Here is a 20691-nt window from a genome sequence, read left to right on the forward strand (position 1 = left end):
CAGGGCTGCTCCAAAAAGGTGAATGCAGACAGAGTGGTCTGGCTTTGGAGCAAGGCTCTGAGGAGCTCAAAGCACAGAGCATGTTAATCGTCTGGCTCCTGTCAAAGCTCCTGAAGAGAATGACTGGTGGGTGTCACTGAGAGGCTGGGTCTCTCCAGGTTGCCTGGAGTCCTAATTCTATTCTTTTCTTTTAAAAAATACTTACTTGGCTGTGTCCCGGTGTTAGTTGCAGCACGTGGGATCTTTAGTTGCTGCATATGAACTCTCAGTTTCGACATGTGGAATCTAGTTTTCTGACCGGGGATCGAACCTGGGCCCCCTGCATTGGGAGCAGAGTCTTAGCCACTGGACCACCAGGGAAGGCCCATAATTATTTTATGAAGCAAAACTCACGCACTTCCTTGTGGTTGAAGACAAATCATGGATTATTATGAGTGAGGCCTCTGGATGTAGGGTGTGTGACTAACCACAGACCTCCCTGTTAACCTCATTTAGGATGGATTCAGCTGCCGGGCCAAAGGGAGCATGTTCTGTATTGGGAATATCAGTGTGTACAGCCCAGAGAGTAGATTACAGCTGTGTGTGTGGGGTGGGGTGCAGCATGTGGAGAAACTTGTTGCAAATACCGCCCTCCTCTATCTGTCCCCTGGAGTCTCACGCTCTCCTTAGTTGATTCTTGTAGTCATCAAGCACTGTGCATGGATGCTAAGTCGCTTCAGTTCAGTCATGTCCAACTCTGTGTGACTAAATTGACTGTAGCCCTCCATGAGGACGGGCTCCTCTGTCCTGGGGTTCTCCAGGCAAGAAGACTGGCGTGGGTTCCATGCACTCCTCCTGGGGTTCTTCCCATCCCAGCGATCAGACCCGCATCTCTTCCATCTCATGCATTGGCTGGTAGGTTCTTTACTGCTCGAGTCACCTGGGAAGCCCCATCAAGCACCCAGGAAGACTCTCAAATAATTATAACGGATTTAAAACTGATTCAGTTTTCTGTGTCTGCAGTAAGCAATTATGTGATCTTTGGTGATGGTTTAGTTTCAGTTTTGAAATCTAAAAAGGTAGCTTCCAACTGAAAATCGGATTCATTTGGAAAACTGGATTATTGCCTCATCACAGAGCATCAGATGGGGTGTGGTCATGTTACCACCACTCCTCTTGGCCCGCAGGACCCTGTCCCTTCCCCTCCTCCCATTCCAACTCCCCTGTCCTCCGTTCTCCCCCCATTTCTGTTATTTAGTAACACTTAGCTTCTGCCAAGAACTTCCTGTGGGTGATCTCACCTACCGTTCACAAGACCCTCCCACTTTGCTCTCCTTCAGTATTGTATTGGCTGTTTGGGTTTTTGCCTCTCTTTGTGTAAACTTTAGAGTCCCTTTTTCAGTATCTACAAAATAATTTGCTGAGATGTTGATGTGGATTGCATTGAATCTGTCCGATTGGGCAAACTGACATCTTGATAAAATTGAGTCTTCCTCTCCAAGAACAAGAATATCCATGTGTTTATTTAGTTCTCCTTTGATTTCTTCATAATTCCTACTTGCTCAGGGGAGCCTTCAAGTGATCAGATGAGGCCTACCACATTGAGGCATGCGGGGGCCGCTCCGCAGAGAGGCAGTGGAACTTCCCTCAGCAAAGCCGAGGGGTCCCGAGGAGAGGTGAGCCTGCTGTCCGCCAACCCAGCCCCTCCGCGAGCGAGAGACAATCAGACGCGACAGGGGTTCCGTCTAAACAGTTCCGCTTTATTGTTGTAAGCTCTTGGTTTATAAAGGCAAGCAGGGAGGGGTTTGCGAGGGACTTTCCATAGTTGCACCAATCACATGAAAGGTCAAATCGTCACGTGCCATCATTATAACAGGAGTCTGGTGATCACGCGCAGTCTACGTGCACAGAAATCAAGACAGCCAATCAAAAGTTTTGACAGACAACTTAGGCCGCGCCCTCATCTCTTCCGCCAGGCGCCATCTTAGCTCTAAACCGCAAAGCTGGCCCTTCTTTTTTAAGGTTTCCCATTTAGGGCCCCCCAGAGGCAGGCAATCTGCTTTACTCAGAAAGCATCAAAAGTGAACGTGTCAGTCGCTCCCCATGGACTGTAGCCCACTGGGCTCCTCTGTCCATGGGATTCTCCAGGCAAGAATGCTGGAGTAGGTTGCCATTCCCTTCTCCAGGGGATCTTCCTGACCCAGGGATCGAACCCAGGTATCCTGCATTGCAGGCAGATTCTTTACCATCCGAGCCACCAGGGAATCCATTTTACTAAAAAATCTACCGATTTAAATGTAAATCTCCAAAGATATCTTCTTGAGACAGGATAGTGTTGGACCAAATAACTGGGTACCATGGCCCAGCCAGGTGGACACATAAAGTTAACCATTACACACAGTAACGTGAAAGCTGTTGAAAGTTAGACTGACTCATGTGCTCAGATATATATGAAGGGCAGGTGAGTTTAAATTTTTTACAAGTTTATTTTTTTTTGAAATGTACTCTCATGGGGAGCCCTGAGAAAAGTTTAGCAACTGTTTAGCTAAGAAAGTAACTCTAGAAAGAAAGAAGTGGTGTGAGGGAGAGAGAGAGAGAATATGAGAGTAAATCTTTAATAAACAAAGTGTCTTATTCCATTGAACTTAGAGGCCTGGACCCTTGTGGCTATATCAGTTCAGTCTTGACACTTTCTCTGCAGTAAAAGCCAATAAAAGAGCTGCAGGAAATTTGTCCTATTGAAGAGAAAAAAAATCGCTGTCTCTTTGGAAGGGTATTCTTTAAAAGCAAGAAAATGTTTAAAGCAAGAGCAGAAATGCCTATAAATGGGATATGACAGCTAGAGAAGAAGAAAATGTACAGTACTGAGTGAAATTCCATATTTTATTGGATAAAAATCTCTAACCAGTGAACAATGATAAGGTTTTAAATTTCTTCTAATAGTTTTAGAGGCTGTTTATCTTCTAGGCTCTTAAAGATATGATGCAGAGTAATATGAGTTATACCTTGAGAATGTTATAAATAGGTCTTATCTTTTTGGCTTTTGTTGTGTAAATTACGGCTGTTTCTAGGGCTCAGAAGTCCTAGGGCACTTCAGAGAAAGCAGCTGGTCCCTTGGGGATTAAGCTATGAATATACAATATCTTGAGTTTCTTTAATCTCTGGGTGATGCCCTTGTCTAAAAGGAACAGTATCAGTGTTGCCTACTGGCATAATAGCGTGTATTCACCCAAAAGGAGAACTCGAGAAATATTAAATTTCTGTACTCTCTCATAAGGTGTTTAGTGCCCACTCAATTAAATGAATGGTCTCTGGCTTTCTGGTGGCTCAGATGGTAAAGAATCTGCCTACTATGCAGGAGCCCTAGGTTGGGAAGACCCCCCTGGAGAAGTGAACGGCAACCCACTCTAGTGTTCTTGCCTAGAGAATTCCATGGGCAGAGGAGCTTGGTGGCTTACAGTCTATGGGATCAAAAAGAGTTGGACACAACTGAGCGACTAACACTTTGCTTCTTTCTAGGTGATGTGTGCTGAAACTAAAATCTTACTTGATAACTTACATCATGTGTAAGCAATTACAAGCCAGGCAAACACAAGAAGAAGCAAAATGCAGCGTCAGTTCTTTTGTGAATGTCCGACATGACTTAACGATTGAACAGCAACAACAATAATGTGTACTGTGGTGCTAAATCATATTTTTTATTGAAAGGTCTGTGTAACATCCACGGTAACACGGGTTCCTTATCTGCATTCAGCAAATTCTTTGGCATCCCAAGATTAGTTAAAAAACAAAACAATTTGGACTTACCTGGTAGTCCAGTGATTAAGACTCTGTGCTTCCAACATAGGAGGGGCGTGGTGTTTGATCCCTGGTCAGGGAACTAAGATCTGATATGCTGTGCAGCGTGGCTCAGAGCCAAAAAGAAAGACTCAGTTTCTAAAACCATTAACCGGTCAGTCCTTCTCTCCGGTGACAACATTTTATTAAACACCTGCTATGCGGTTGTTACAGGGGATACAGTGATAATGCAGAGATGTTATGGTTCCCAGGCTCATGGAGTCATCAGATGGGGACTGTCATTGCACAGATGAGTATGAATATGTAATTATAAGTTATACTAGGTCTAGGAGGGGAGAGGATGTGGGATCCCAGGAGAGGATAGCTGTTTGTCATGGAAGTTAAGGAAGATGGGGGAGGATGCGAGATGAAGAGGGGTCGTTTGGGGACAGACGGGGAAAGTGTTTCTGTGAAGAAGGAAGAGGAGGTGCAGAGCCATAACTCAGCCCTTTGGAAGAGAAAGGGGAAGAGACAACCAGCACAGAGAGAAAAGGGGAGCAGGGCGGGGTGGCCCCAGGGATGTGGGAGGCTGGGAGTGGCGTGGGGAAGCATCTCCATCTCTCAGAGCTGCTGCTGTGTGCAGGGTGCAGCCACTTCAGAAGACAGCTCAGTATGGCAGTTTGCCTAGTGGAACCTGCACTCCCCTACCACCCACCAGTTACCCTCTTGGGCATTTTATTTGTAATTATTCAAGTATATTTATGCAGTGGAAAGGGTTCTGAAAGTTTGAATAGAAACTTTCCCTCCATTCTGTATATTTTAAGTTCTAAGGAGTATGTGTATGTGACTTTTATGACACTCTTTACAAGCTGTATCGTCTTCTAAGCTGTTTTTAGACAGAAATACTGTTATCTATACGTTTGAACCCTAGTAGTATGTGATGTGGTCCATGGCACATAGAAGGAGCTTATTAACCCTGTTGAATCATTTTATGATCTGTTCCTTGGATTGTAGGAACAATGTAATTTGGACCCTCTGTGAAATATTAATACAGATTTCTTTCCTTTAAAAATCTCCAAGGGAGAGACCTCTATGGTCTTTTATTCTTAATAGCATGTGAAGGTGCTTCCATTTATAATTCAGGATTCTCCGTCGCCTCATTTCTTTAATAAACTACACTTTGTGCTCAAGGGGCTTCCCAGGTGGCACTAGCAGTAATAAACCTGGCTGCTAATATGGTAGACATGGATTCGATCCCAGGGTTGGGAAGGAAATGGCATTTCTAAATCAGCCCTTCCTATGTGCTGAATGTTTGAGTTGCCCCCAAAATCGATTTTTAAAAAAACACATATTATTCTTTTTTGCAGTTTTTTTTTTTTTTGCCCACATCCCATGGCATGTGGGATCTTAATTCCCTGACCAGGTATCAAACCCGCGTACCCCTGCATTGGAAGAGAAGGCTTAACCAATGGACCATCAGGGAAGTCCCCAAAATTCATTTGCTGAATCCTCATGTGCCATGCGATATTGCATTATTAGCAGGTGGGACCATGCCAAAGCACGTTGAAAGTTTCAGTCTGGAGTTTGTGGGACTCAGTGATAAACATTGGGTGAGAATGTGTAATAATTTAATATACACTTGTAACAGAACTAGAGAGGCTGTTAATTGAATAAATGTGCCAGATACGGTTATATTTTACCAGCAAGTGTATCTTCTTTAATCCTTATAGCATCATACAAGCAACATGTTGTAGCATCAGAGGAAAGAATACAAGAGAAGTTGGATGGATTGAAGTCATGCAGCCAGTGATGGCAGAGCCCAGCTCAGAGCCCAGGTCTTCCCCACACCTGAACTTTCCCACCACTCATACAGCCTAGTTTCCTTTGGTAATAACTCTGTTCCTTCAGGTTTCAGCTAAATAGTTGCATCTTGCTTTGAAAGAACCTAGTGTGGAGTGGAAGCTGCTCAGCCATGTCCGACTCTTTGCAACCCCATGGACTATAGCCTGCCAGGCTCCTCTGTCCATGGGATTCTCCAGGCAAGAATACTGGAGTGGGTTGCTGTGCTGTCCTCCAGGGCATCTTCCTGACCCAGGGATCAAACCTGGGTCTCCTGCACTGCAGGCAGATTCTTGACCGTCTGAGCCACCCTGGAAGCCCATTGTTTTGGAAAGCTGTCTTAAATGCAGTGTTCTTTTGTGCTGTTTGGGGCCCTATCACATTTGCACTAAGAGAACAGCAACCTCTACCTTGTAGACTTCTCTGCCATGGGCTTTCTTTGTTTCCCTTCAAGCCTTTATGCTGCTTCCAGATTGATGTTATGCAGAGGTTTCCTGATTTTAAAACTTTTTTATTGGCATGTAGTTGATGCTGAAGCTGAAGCTCCAATACATTGGTTACCTGATACAAAGAACTGACTCAATGGAAAAGACCCTGATGTCGGGGAAGATTGAAGGCAGAAGGAGAAAGGGGCAGCAGAGGATGAGATGGTTGGATGGCATCACCGACTCAATGGACATGAATTTGAGAAACTCTGGGAGATTGTGAAGGGCAGGGAAGAAGCCTGGCATGCTTCAGTCCGTGAGGTCATAAAGAGTTGGACATGACTTAGCCACTGAACAACAAAATAGTTGATTTACAATGGCGTGTTAGTTTCAGATGTACAGCAGTTACTCAGTTATATGTATAATATATCCATTCGTTTTCAGATTCTTTTCTCATATAGGTTATTACAGAATATTGAGTAGAGTTTCCTGTGCTATATAGTAGATCCTTGTTGGTTTATACGTATTAATAGTAGTCTGTATATGTTTCATCTCAAAGTCTTAATTTATACCCCCTGCCACGTTTCCCCTTTGGTAACTGAGTTTTGGAAATTGGTGAGCGTGTTCCCGTTTTGTAAATAAGTTCACTTATATCATTTTTTAAATTTAGATTCCACATAGAGATTTCTTGTCTATTAAACATGGGTGCTGCCTTTTTGGCCTGTCCACAGTTTTGTTCCTGCCACTTAGCATTACGTTCTGTGCTCCAGCCAGACCGTGTGCCGCTGAGGGACATTCTTTCTCCATCTCCTCCCTCCCTTCATTGCTCTCACTGTTCCTCTCAGCCTGAAAATCCCTCCTTTCTCTTCTCTGCCTGAGTGATAAGTCTTTATTATAATTTAGAGCCTGGCTTTATTTTCTACCTGGAAAACTTTCTCCGATTCTTCTGTTCCCTCTTTTCTTCTTCGAGCCTCCTAAATTCTGTGCTTTGAAACATCTCCTTGGTTGTTTACAGAAGTTTCTAAACAGACAATCAGACTTCAGGGTCTCATGTTCTTTCACCTTTCTGATGCCCAGCAAAACCTAGGCACGTGTTCAATGAGACCGTTACCCATCGGCAGCAGGTCCGTTGTTGCCATTTTAGTTCTTCCTTTAAGCACACTATCTGAGATGAAGAAACATCATGAAAGAACTCATGTGTACGGAAAGGTGCTGGGATTCTCCATTGCTTTGTTAAAGTGTGTGTGTGTGTGTTTTCTCCTTTGTCTCACCAGCTATCAAAGAGAAGTATACAGACTGGACAGAATTTCTCATTCGGGATTTGACTGGTTCCCGGACAGCCCCCGCCAGCCTTCTGGAAGGTGTATGTATTGTTATCCAGCTATTCTCTGTCATCTGAAGCTTCACAGTTAACATGAGCTCACAGCTAAGAGCACCTTTGCATATATCCTTCTATGGGTGCACAAGTCCACATGGACATTGGTGTACAAATAGCATAATGTCATGTCTTTTCCCGAATCACTTAGATGACTGATTCTAATGGGACCGAAGTGTCTTCACCTATGGTCCAATCCATAAGTGGAAAATTTGCTTTTATGGGAACATACTTTAAAATAATAACATGGTAGGATAGTTACCTGCTATCTTGTACATTTAAGAGTCTATCTTTTGTTCGTGAATGCATATAAAATCCTGTAGAAAAACGTATTTTGTTGAAGTGACAACTAAGCATTCATGTGCTGGGGTGTAGCCTCAAACTGTGTTGATAAATGATTAGCTGTTTTATTTATGCATAGCCCCAGTTTTTAAACACACGTGTTAAATCATATTTGAATTAGTCCCCCTTGTAAAACAAGAGGAGAAATGACTAACCATATTTAAATATGGTTAAGGTGGTTTTAAGGTACTGAAGAAAAAAATGGGTTATTTGAAAATAATTTTATTCTGATACATTTTAATATTTATATACTAGAACAGTATATAAGAGGACTGCACTGTCATAAATAATTATTGAGTTACCAAATCTGTTTTTGAAGAATGCCCCTGAGAAAGGGGAAAACATGATGAATGACCAAGAATATGATACAGAGTTTGACAGTCTCATTATTCTCTTAACATTAACCATAAATTTCCTGCCTTTCATAAATGATACTGAAATTTTGGAATACCACAGACTCATACTGGGTTGTCTGGTTTTGTTTTGTCGTGATTTTGCCTAATGCAGTTTTGTATCTTGGTGGCTACTAATTGTTTGGTTGACAAATCAAAGTAATGGTTGCTCACCCTTTCAAAAGGACCGATTGTCTTACTTTGTTAATTTTTTTAGCATATTTGCCTACAGGGCTGGCTGAACAAACACCCTTTTCGTATGCAAACATGTGCTAAGAAGGTTGCTTAGAAGGGGCAGACATATACACTCTCCAAACCAGCTGTGGGGTGAAGTGTACAAATTGCCCAGTAGTCTAATTTAGCTGATTATTAGTGTGTATTGCAGCAGGCATTCATTGAGAATGTCCGCCGCACGTATTAACGCTTTATGCGTGTCATCACAGGTAGGAGAGGGTGTTGATTATGAGAGCAGGGCCGTCGTAAGACAGACGTCTGCTGAGTAAAGGTGGAAATTGATGGCCCCACATCAGATGGATCCATCTCTTGGAAAAGTAGACGTTTTGTTCCCACTTGTTTTCCAGTTTGAGGCAAATTTGGTGGGACACGTCTTCAAAGCACCCTCGTTCCTCACAAGTGTAGTTGTATCTGGGAAGGGTGATTTGTTTGGTGAGAACTTAGCACAAACTGTTATTTTCTATTTGCTTGTGGTTTTGTTGTTGCATACCGAGTTGGGAAAGATGGATGTGGGGCAGGAGGGGCGGGGGTGGGGGGTGGGAGAAGAGGGTGGGGGTGGAGGGGAAACACCAGACTGTTTGCCAATAGCTTGGATGATGGTGTGGAAAAAAAAAAAATTATCTTCTGCTGTCATCTGTTTCCATGAGAACCTGAAAATAAAGTTTAAAATAAGGAGTTTTGCTTCTGTTTAAACAGCCTCTGCGAGGGAAAGGCCCTATAGACCTCATTACAGTTGATTCCTTAATAGAGCTGCAGGACTCTCAGAACCCTTTTCAGTACTGGATAGTTAGTGTGCTTGAGAATGCTGGAGGAAGATTACGCCTTCGCTATGTGGGATTGGAGGACACTGAATCCTATGACCAGTGGTTGTTTTACTTGGATTACAGACTTCGACCAGTTGGTTGGTGTCAAGAGAATAAATACAGAATGGACCCACCTTCAGGTAAGGGGCGGGAGCTTCAGCCGCTCTCAAGTGTTGTCGGAAGAGATGTGATTATTTTCCTGGATGTCTCTCTGGAAAATGTGTTAGCTCTGTGGTGTCTTTTCCCATTTGTACTTGTGCACAGGAAGTGTTTTAACTTCAAACACTCTCTGTTGTGAATGGAACCCAAGACCTCAATGAATAGTGTTCTGAAATGAGAAAGCAGAGCGGGAGGCTGTGGAAAAGCTGATCTGGTTCCTTTGGAATCACTGGTTTGGAAATAAAAAATGTGGTGCATGAGGACTGGGCGATATTCTCTGTTTTTCTTTAGGAATTTGATAGTCTTGCAAGTAGGTTCTGAAATATTTGCCCTTCTACCCATGGCCATCCATCCATCTATCCATTCATTCACCTACCCATCTACCCACTCACCCGCTCATCCATCCATCCATCCATCCATCCCCCCATCTAACCTTCTATCCATAGATTCATCTACCCACCCATTCATCCATCTGTAGATTCAAGTAAAATGCAGATTCAAATAAAATGCTTATTGTTACATTATCTGTCCTGACCTGGAAATAGCAAAAAAGAAAACCATCATGCTTTTTTCCCCTGGTGCATCATAGATTTTTAAATAGCTTCAAGTACCTTGATAAATGCCTTTCCAGAGATTTAACTGGGTAGAAGACTACATCATGCTTCCTCACATACCCAACTGAGCAAAAACTCAAGAGTTTACAAAAATAACCATTCTTGAATGTTTTCTACCTGCCAGGTGATTTTACATCTGTTAGGTTGTTTATTTTGATTCCAGAAAAGTGCTACATGTTTTTTGGTGAATATTTCCTCTTACAGCAGAGAAAATTTGAGACTGAGTTTTAGCTCCATGTCTAAGATTGCACAGTTTTTTGGAGGAATGTGCTGAAATTCAGATTCCCAGGTCCCCTTCTTCTTCCACACAATTTCCCCTGCTGCCTCTTACTGGGCTTATCAACCTTTTGATAGACAGCTGTAGAACAAAAATATTGGATTCTCATGGAATTAAAGATGCCAAGGAAGGAATACATCTTCCCAAATCTGCTGATTTTCATTCTGGTCAATTTCACAGGTTTACTGGAAGCTAAGAATTGGCTCTTGCCTTCTGTAAAATTGCCAGAGCCTTTCCCCCTCCCATCTTAGTTGCCAGAGTTGGTCTTGAGGACGTGAAGCAGAGGAGTCATATTTCCCTTTTCCGTCAGTCAAGGGCTTTGATTGAAAAATGTCCTGGTTCTCCATGTCATGTGTTTGCATTTGTGTTGGATTTGACAGGCGTATAAACCTATAACGTGGTATTTTATTAGTATTGTTGTTGTCAATGTTATGAGAAGCAGGCAAGAAATCCACTTATACCCTGAGTAGTTTGGGGATATGATTACAAATGAAAGGCCTGTTGGTTTTGTGAGGAGAGGCCTTAGCTCCCAAGGTTTGGGATTCATAACCTAACAGGAGAAATTTACTTCATGCAGAAAGTTGGGTGTATCAATCTTAGTATCTAATTGCTGTAAAATTTTAAGAGCAATATATAATTGCCAGTGTAAATTTATAGCAAAGCAAAGGATGACTAATAGCTCTTAGACTCTGTGTAATGTCCCTCTCCTGTGCTCATACTCAATGGCTAGAATGGAAACTGTCCCTCTAGAAACTAGGGAAATGCTTGAATAAAGGAAGAGACCCCTCTCTCTCTTTAAGATAATTTGATGTCTTTATAAGACAAGAATAGACTGTATTTACTCATAATAATTTTCTGACCATGAATTGTTCATTTCACTGAAGAGGGAAGGCCTTTGGGAAAGGCATTCCTCATCAAGTACTTGTGTTTTCAACATGTAAACTGTCAACAGGAAAGGCTGTGGATGGAAAGACATTAAAAGGTGAAAGGTCACCCCAAGTATGATTTTGAGTTCTTCAGATGCAGTAGTTACAAGATGAACTCTGACTTCTACCTGATTCAGCAGAATACCACCCGGGAACAGAATCCAGTCCTTTGGGTTTCTATAAATTAGTTTGAGGACACGGTGTGACTTGTTAAGCTAAAATGGCAGTTCTCTTTCCTTGACTGAAGTCTAGGTGGGAGTGAGCTTTCAGACTGGCACAGAGAGCACTAGACCATTTTTCTTATTCCCAAACACACTTGAGTAAATGAATGTTCATCACAGTGGTTGGTAAGAAGTTGAGATGGAAGGGTGGTCAAGGAGCACAGATAAGGGGCACTTTGGGTAGAGTCATCCCTGGGTATCCACAGGGGATTGGTCCCAGGATCCCCACGGATGCCAGAATCCAGTGAAGCTCAAGTCCCTGATATAAAACAGTGCAGTACAGTTGACCTTCTGCATTCGCAGGTTTGATGTTCTACATCCGCCATCTTCCCATCCACAGGTTCCATATTCTCAGGCTTCTCTATCTGCAATTTCTACTGTCCTCGGGGGTCCTTCTGCCAAAGGTGGAATATTCAGGAACTGCAGGCCTGGAGGGCTGCCTGGACTTTGAGAGTGAGGTTGTGCCAGGTCACCCTATCCTCTTTGCTGTGCTGACAACAACTCCTTTCTTTTCCTGATACTTTCTGTTTCTTAAAGGACACAGTATTTCTCAACTGTTCAGTGAAGGTAGAGGTATAGAAATAGGTGGTAGGTAGTACGTGGCGCGTAGGTCTTCAAACACTGGAGGAGAAGGTGCTGGCTGTTATGCTGTCTGCCAGCGAGAAGCCTGCATCCCATTCATTCCTGGATGGAATCAGAGAACACGGGATGGTGGATGGGAGATTAGAGAGAGGGTGCGGCCACCCTACTCCACCCGCCATCAGGGGTGCAGGTGCTGAGGGGCAGGAGTCCAGCTTTAGCAAAGACCAGACGAGAGAACGGAAGATGGTGAAATGCCTGTAATCATCGGAGGGCAGTGGCTTCCTGCATTCTTAGTGATTCAGGTGTTATCCGGGCGGGACGGGGAATCCAGAGGTGCCCTTTCTTCAGTGCTGAATGGAAGGCAGAGCATGATTTGACAGGCCTGGAACTTTTTCCAGCCCTGCATCCCTGACGCCTCCCCTCATATGCTTATTTTCTGGCGTGTGGCCTCCTCTGTGGTCCCCACCTTTTCTGTGTGTCTCTCCTCTTTTGGAACACTGCTTTCTCATGCCCTCACTTCATCCAGAACTTGGATGCTGAACTCAAACTGCATGACCCATTCTCTCCTGTGCCCCCTGACACCCTGTCCAGCACGTAGTAGGTGCTCAGTAACTGTGTGTCAAGTGAGTTGACTGAATAAAAATTCAGATGTGTCTAGACAGAAGGAAGGAACTAGCCAAGTCCACCTCCCAGGAGCCAAATCATTGATGGGAGTTTGGAAGCCAATTCGGAGGGGAGAGCCTGGTGGAGATGCCCCTAGACTGTGCTGCTCACTTTGCCCTGAAGCATTAGTGGAGCTTCTGAGCAAGTAGAGACGCGATCTCTTTAACACCTGGGACAGCTCCAGGATATGAGGTCTGTGGTGTTCAGGATGGGAATTTCTTCCTCTAAAAAGGTCCCCATGTGACTCGAGTTTGAGAAACCTGACAGAGGGAAAGGAACCTGTGCTTGGAGTCAGGGTCCAAGTGGGCCTCTCCTTCCAGTTTGTCACTGGCCCCAGAGCCTCTGAGTGAGTTCCTCTACTTCGAACCTCAGTTTTCACATCTGTAAAATGGGAGTCACCCCATGTTTGCTTTCCTGCTGTTACTCAGGTGATTGGTATTTGCTAAATATTCAATCTGTGATTAGAGTATTAAGGTTATATTTGATTTTCTAAGAATTTTAAGTAGACTGTTGAGGTCCAGGAGTCATTTAGAGGCCCCACCTGCTTTTAATTTTTAAATTTATTTTAATTGGAATATAATTACCTTACAATATTGTGATGGTTTATGCCATACATCAACATGCATAGGCCACAGGTATACATGTGTCCCCTCATCCTGAACCCCCCTCTCACCTCATTCTCCCCCCACCAGCTGCTTTTATGTTTTCGGAGGTTTAGAAAGCAGATAGAATCTGACATGTTTTTGCAGAAACTAAAGAGATGAAGCTTCTGAGGTTTAAGAAAAATCCTTAAATCCTTATCTCTATATTCTTCTGTATATCTTTTCCCTTCAAAATCTTAATGTCAACCATCCCCCCCCACCCCACCTTCTTTTTATTTTAGATAGTGCCTGGAGCTAGACGTTTCTGAATCTAATTCAGATGCTTCCTACATGAACTGTTTTTATTCCAAAAACAATCATTATTTTTTATCTTAGCTTGGGCCGCCTTAACAAAATACCATTGACTGAGGGGTTGAGCCTTGAAAAATACAAATCCACAGTTCTGGAGGATGGGAGTTCAGAGTTAGAGCATCAGCAGCGTTAAGTGCTGGTGAGAATTCTCTTCCTGATTTGTAGATGGCCACCTTCTTGCTGGGTCCTCACCTGGCTGCCTCTTCTTCTTTTTTAATCTTCTGGCCATGCTGCATGACATTTGGGGTCTTATTTCTCCACCAAGGATCAAACCCAAATTCCCTGCATTGGAAGCATGAAGCCTTAACCACTGGATCACCAGAGAAGTCCCCTGGCCTCTTCTCCATGTGTGCATGGAGATGAGTATATATGCATGTCTCTATCTGTATGTTGAGAGAGAGCGAGCATGCACTTGCAAGAGAGCTCTTTGGTGTCTCCTTTTGCCAGGGCACTAATCCCATCACGGGGGCCCCACCCTCCTGACCCCATCTAAACCTAATTACTTCCCAAAGCTCCATGACATCAAGGGGTTAGGGCTTCAACATACAAATTTTGGGAGGACACAAGCATTCAGTCCACAGTACTTCACAGTGTCTATGAAGGAGCATAGGCAAGCCTTTCCTCACTGGTCCGAGGCTGGTGGAGAAGGAAGGAGGGGGGATGTGGGGTGCATAAATAAAGAGGATTGCCCCTCCAGGCCTGTACTTACTTCAGCCTGTGAGATGAGTATTTCACTCGCCCTTCTTCCTCCTGCACTTTCCATGAGATGGATGGCCAGTCTGCAGAGGTGGACACCTCGTTTTCACTTAGGTTTCTAGTTCAAGATGAGTTAGGACGGGTTTTAATTGCCTCTTAACTTCTTAGCAACAGAAATGGACATGATACACTCTATTTAATTACCAGCAACACGATCACTTTAAGAACATGTTTTATGTTCTTTTAATGGTACTATTTATTGTCCATAAACTTGCTGGTGTAACCAAGCACCTCTTAGTCTAATGAAACACACACACAGACTATTGTCCTTTGCTTGTTGAAACTAGGAGGTGTTTAGCTTCTGCAGGTGGCCAAGGGTACTGACAAAACTGCAGCTAATTTTTCACCTTTTAAGACAATGTGCCCTGCCGTGGGATTAAATTCTGTATTAAAATTTAATATCCTCAGCATGAAGACAAAGCATCTTGAGATTGTAGGACAGAGATGAAAGTCCGGCGAGATCTCCTAGGTATCTTCCTTTATTCCAGCTGCTGTAACAGATGGGAAAGAGGGGGGCTTATAAACAAGAAACCTTGATTTCTCCCAGCTCTGGAGGTTGGATGTCCAAGATCTGGGCACCAGCAGATTCAGTGTCTGATGAGGACCTACTTCCTGGTTCATAGACATGTCTTCTCACTGTGTTCTCACCTGGAGGAGGGGTAGGGATCTTTCTGGGATCTCTCTTATAAAAGGGCACTGATTCCATCCTGGGAGGTCCACTCTCATGATCTCGTCACCTCCCAGTGGCCCCAGCTCCTAAGGCCATCACCTTGAGTATTTCAGCATGAATTTTAGGGGGACCTGCATTCAGATCAAAGTACTAGCTTTATGACACTTCTCTCTGGTTTGCTGGAACAGACATGGCATCAGGTGGATGCAGCCCCTTGGGGTGTCACGACTGGTCCAGTCCTGCTCTGCCAGCTGTCAGGACAGGCTGTGAGCATTTCTCTGAGCCGCAGAGAAATCGCTGCCCATCTCCGTGCTCAGATCTGAGTTTGGATCTGACCATGTTGGGTTTTCATTGCTCTGGTCTTGAGTAATTTTTTCTTTTAACTTTTTGGTTAATGGTTTCTCTTTACCTTTCTTTGGTTAAATATGGTTTCTCTTACCTTTCTCTTTAGAGGTAAAAATTACATTAATTTATATAATAATTTGTCAGACCATAATCCCACTCGTTCAATTTCAGCATATTATTTTTTGATAACTCAGCAGCCCTTTTATCTTTTTTGTTGTTGTTGTTGGAGTCTAGTTACTCAGCCTTGGGTAATTTTAACCACTCTTCTACCCTCCTCTGTCTCAGGGGCTCCTCCTAACTCAAGAGTCCTCAGTTACAGACTGTGGGAGTTCAGGGAGCGGTACTTTCTCCTCTTTTTTCTTTTCCTGTATGTCTGCAGACCTTCCTTTAACCTTGTCTTTAGAAGTCACCCTCCTTTTTTATGACTTGGTTCTCCTTTTGTTATGATGTTGAGCTCCCCATCCACCTGCGTCCAGAACCCTAGAAAAGTGGGTCTGTTCCTGTTGTACTTAGGAAGTCCAGGATCTTGTTTGTTGTTCCTTCCTGGCCCCCTTCTTGGGGCTTCCCTGGTGCCTCAGCTGGTAAAGAATTCATCTGCAATGTGGGAGCTGTGGGTTTGATCCCTGGGTTGGGAAGATCCCCTGGAGGAGGGCATGGCGACCCCCTCTGGTATCCTCGCCTGGAGAATCCCCATGGACAGAGGAGCCTGATGGGCTACAGTCCAGGGGGTCACAAAGGGACGGACAGGGCTGAGCACTGAGCACATTTGGCGCATCTGACCCCCTCTGGAGCTGCTGCGCTTGGTGTCCTCTGGGCTGTGCTTCCAGAAACCTGAGCTGCTTTCCTCTTTCCCGAGGTTCTGATGCAGTGCCCTGAGCTGGAGCACCAGTGCATCCCAGGGAATCCCCCTCACCCTCCCAGGACACTTCATAAGGCTCCGTGAATTGGTCCCTCTTCCTCTTTGTGGGACCTTGTGATAAGTAATTTCTCCCTCTGGCCCCCCGCCTTCTCACCTGTGGAGGTTGGAGGGACCATTCTCTGCAAAGGTGTTTATTGGGGGAGTGGCTTAGTATATTCCCCTGAATGTGTCTACCGAAAAGAATCTCATTCTATTTTTGCTCTGATACCGAAATACCAAATTGGGGGACAGAATTCCGCAGAGGTGTAAGAGCATAAATAAAAGGCTAGAGAGGGTTGTAGACAATTTATACAAGTAGAGTCTGAATTGTCATTAAGTATCCTTTATGGGACTTGACATAGCTGACGAGTGATGGTGGGCAGGGCATTGATAACCTGGCCCCTTCCAGCAGCACCGCTTGCCCACCATAATTGTGATAGTCTGCAAAGACCAAATAAACTGCTAAAACACAGGCGGTTCAAGCTCAAGGTGAGTTCAGACACTATAAGCATCAAAATATATGGCTGCCTGCTAAAAAGCAGACATGCAAGAAATTAGAAATACAGCCCCAAAGGCTTAATGTTGCCTTTTAACTGTGCTTAAATTGGTATTCATATCCTAGCTATCTGTGTGAAGTAGCCTGAGCTGATATAGCGAAGGTATAAACATATCTCCTGCAAGTGAGCGCTTCTGCAAATCCTGTTTGATAAGGTCTTAAATCTGTTGAGATCAGATCATAAAATTCCCCTGCAGTTTCAGCAACTGGTAAAAACAGCTCTTGACAATTTTGTTCTTCTAATTTTGTATTCAGACGGTGTAACCTCCCTTCATAAATCCCTTCTCCCCACTGTGGGTGGAAACCTGGGCAACATGTGATGTGTTAGCAATATTTCAAGTGCAAATATTAAACTTGGTTGGTAAATTTTAATCTACCTTTTCATAATTTCCTGGCTTATGTGGACTATTTTTAGCATATGAGAGCTTAGAGATTTAGTGAGAAATAGGTTGTAATAACTGAAAATGCCAGACAAGAGTCTTCTCATTTAGAAACTTACTAGATAATAAGTTCTTCATCATTTGATATGACTTCCCCGGTGATGTGTGGAATTTGGGGCTGAGGATGGATGAAAGTGTGATGAACGTGACGTAGTCCATCAGATTACATACAGAATGCATGCAGGTAGTCCCTGAAGAAGAGCCCTATTAAGTCAATTCTTTATTTCGGATTGCAGAATCCCAAGTTGCTATTTAACTTAAGGAAATCTCTTTAGCAGGTGTCTTTTTATGGCGGGCAGGGTGTGAATGCTTACAGCCGCTGAGCCTGCCAAGTTATTATGAAACCCTGAGAAGATAAAATTGAGCAAAGAACCACCCGGTAGAACGTTTCAGCCCTTAAACTCTTATGTGATTTGCTGTTGATACAGAAATCTATCCTTTGAAGACGGACTCAGAGTGGAAACGTGCTCTGGAGAAATCTCTTATTGACGCTGCTCAGTTTCCTCTTCCAATGGAAGTGTTTAAGGTAAGATGTTGATTCCTAGCAATTTATCTACTCTTTTTGAGAATAAACCCTGTTAAGAAGTTGCCTGCCTCCCAGTACTTCCCGCTATTTAAAAAGCTACCTTCTTGACTGGTGTCCATTTTAACTGTTTAAAACACTGTCTGTTCCATTTTGCTCAGTTTTGTAATCTTCCCAAATACCCACGTTCCAAGATAATGCTTTAAACCTTTTTATTAAATAATTAATAAAGATATTATAAGATAATCCGAATCTAAAATTTTTTTTCAAGGTTTACAGTTCTTTTTCCATCATATGAGATTATAGAAATCGCATTTTCACCCTCTCACTCCTTACCAAAGAAGCCCAAGAAAATAGAGCAATCTAATTTTGTTATTTGTTTGATAAAAAAAATGATGTTTTCCATGATGGCTCAGACAGCTCCTGCCTCTGGGTAACCAGATCCCTGACTTTGGTGTTAACCATGTCCTTGCCTGTCTGTGTTGTGTTACTACCTACGTATGTTTTCCTTAATGTTATACACCTTACTCTTGACGTGTACATGAGGAGCGAGACCAGCCCTGATTGTTGGAGGAGACGGCATTTTCTTGCTCTCTGGAGTGGAGGTAGCCGGACATGGCCTGGGTACTAAACGGGCCTCACCTTCCACTGAGTTTTCAGGGAAGTTAGGTAGGCACAGTCCTGAGCTGACCTTGGGGAGTTGGTTGGGTCATCAGCCAGACTGCGTCCTGAACTCCGGGTACTGGCCATCCCTTAGTAACACAGACTGCGTCCTGAACTCTAGGTGCTGGCCATCCCTTAGTAACGCAGACTGCGTCCTGAACTCCAGGTGCTGGCCATCCCTTAGTAACGCAGACTGCAGTCCGTCGGTTTACAGTCTCTGCTTGTCCACCTCGGGTTCTCAGAACACACCCAGCACCGCATTTCTGTGCAGTGACTCCACGCTTCCCATCTGCTCTGGGCGGCGAGGCCTCAAGGGGGCCGTGGGACCTTCTTCAGAGCGTGGTCGGGGCGAGTCAGGTGTCATTAACAATCTGGAGCTGGCTTACTCTGGCGTTTTGTCCTCAGGTTACGAAGATGATAAAACCGCGTAGCCTCTAGCCCTGGCAGCCTGCTCTGCCCTCATCCTGACGGACTGAGAGAGTTGTGATTCTGTCTCCATACGTCTCTGATAGCTTGTGTCTGGAATTCTAGGTTGGCTGTCCCTTTTGTCGAGAATCCGGAGTTACTCACTGTTCCTTTCCTCCTCTGGCACCGTATATTCTCTTTTTCTCCACTGTTCTGAAATTTCACGACGATTGACCTTTGCAGGTGTCTGTGTCCATCCAGAGGGCAGGGTACGTTGGGTGACTGCCGCTCATGCCTTTTAATTTTGGAGATGTTTCTTCTCAAGTCCTGTCTTCCATCTCTTTTATTTTCTTCACCTGTGACTGTGTGGATGTGGGGCTCTTGGCCTGGCACTGCCACTTTTTTTCCTTCATTTCAATGTTTCATCTTCTGCTCCGTTTGCTCTGTTCTCAGACGTTTTCTCCACTCACGTGTGCTGTTGTGTTTTCACGAGCACTCGTTTGGCATTTTTTTCTGTGAGTGCTCCTGTTGATGGCCTCCTGTTCTTTCATCCTGCAAGCACGAGTGTTTCTTGTTGGAAGTACTGATTTTTGTCAAGTTGTTTTTTATCCGGAATAGTTTTGCTTTCTCCACGTTGCTTTTGGTTTCTGTCATTCTTGCTCGAGGCTGTCCTTGGGTGTCTGAGTATCCTTCCCCGTGCTCTGGAGTAAGAGGGAGATGTGAACGCTGAGGGCGGGGCTGGGCCGTGTAGCAAGACCTCCGTAGTACGGGAGCCTCTTCTTTGTGTGATGGTTTTTTTCTCTTTAGCTGATTTCCAAGGAGGAGAATTTCAGCTTCCCACCAGGGGTTCAGGTCTAGCTACCTGCGTTCTAGAAGCTGAGTGGCAGGAACAGGGCTCGGGGTTTCCACCTTGAGTTTGTATCTTACCTGCACCCACAGACTAGGGGCCACCTGCTTTATCGTCTTCACAGGAGACTTGGGGACCCCTGGTCTGTAGAGTTGGAGAGGGAAGGATGTCTGGGATCTGACTGCCTCTCAGACAGCCCTCCACGCTTTTTGCTTTATCACCTTCCATTCATCTGCAGTTTCAGACATACCTGCTGTTACTGGTTTCTGAGCCTTCTGAAGGTTCTGCCCTGTTCATAGGACTGCGTCTCAGCTCTTCTGCAGGAGGCTTGAGATTTGGCTCTGTTGAATAAGTTTAGTTATTTCTTATTCATGTGTGTTTTAGCTTCTCTTGTTTGTTTTTTTCTTTTGGCTGCGCCCAGCAGCATGTGGGATCTTAGTTCCCGGATCAGGGATTGAACCCATTTCCCCTGCAATGGAGTCTTAACCACATTCTGTCTTACTGCCTGCCAGGGAGGTCCTTAGCTTCGGTTCTTTAGTTGCCGATTGAGTGGCTTTGTGTCTTTAAAAAACTTTACTGTGATTTTGGTTAGCATCTAGGAAGAGGTGAAATTAATTTGGGTTTTTAATCTACCATCTTTTAATCTACCATCTGGGACTCCCTTTTTTTAAAAGTCTTGTAGCTTGGACTGTAGGGTAAAGTTCTCACATCATTCATTCAGTGAAACATAACTCCTTGGCTATAATCATACTCAGTAAATATTTCTCAAATATGGAATGAATTCTTGAATGGAGAGATTCATTTTACTCATTGATTTGAAATATTCTGAGTTAATAATATATGAATAGTCACAGAGTCATTGGATATGCAGATTTATTATTTAGAATTATGAATACCAAGATTCAAAATATATAAACATTAATAATTCTTACATATTTTTAGGGGATTCCCAGGTGGTGCTAGTGGTAAATAACCTGCCTGTCAGTGTAGGAGGTGTGAAAGACATGGGTTCTATCCCTGGGTCGGG

General features: G+C 43.9%; 1 protein-coding gene across 1 annotated transcript in view; it reads left to right on the forward strand.

The window, feature by feature from the left end:
* SFMBT2 (Scm like with four mbt domains 2) overlaps nt 1-20691 on the forward strand; it is a 176632-nt gene that overhangs the window by 69658 nt on the left and 86283 nt on the right. The window contains exons 5-7 of the mRNA XM_040248245.1: nt 7295-7383; nt 9060-9306; nt 17655-17752. Coding sequence (XP_040104179.1) covers nt 7295-7383; nt 9060-9306; nt 17655-17752 — 434 coding nt within the window. The remainder of the gene's footprint in view (nt 1-7294; nt 7384-9059; nt 9307-17654; nt 17753-20691) is intronic.

The sequence above is a fragment of the Oryx dammah genome, unplaced genomic scaffold (assembly GCF_014754425.2).
Source record: "Oryx dammah isolate SB20612 unplaced genomic scaffold, SCBI_Odam_1.1 HiC_scaffold_10, whole genome shotgun sequence".
In the NCBI taxonomy this organism is placed as follows: domain Eukaryota; kingdom Metazoa; phylum Chordata; class Mammalia; order Artiodactyla; family Bovidae; genus Oryx; species Oryx dammah.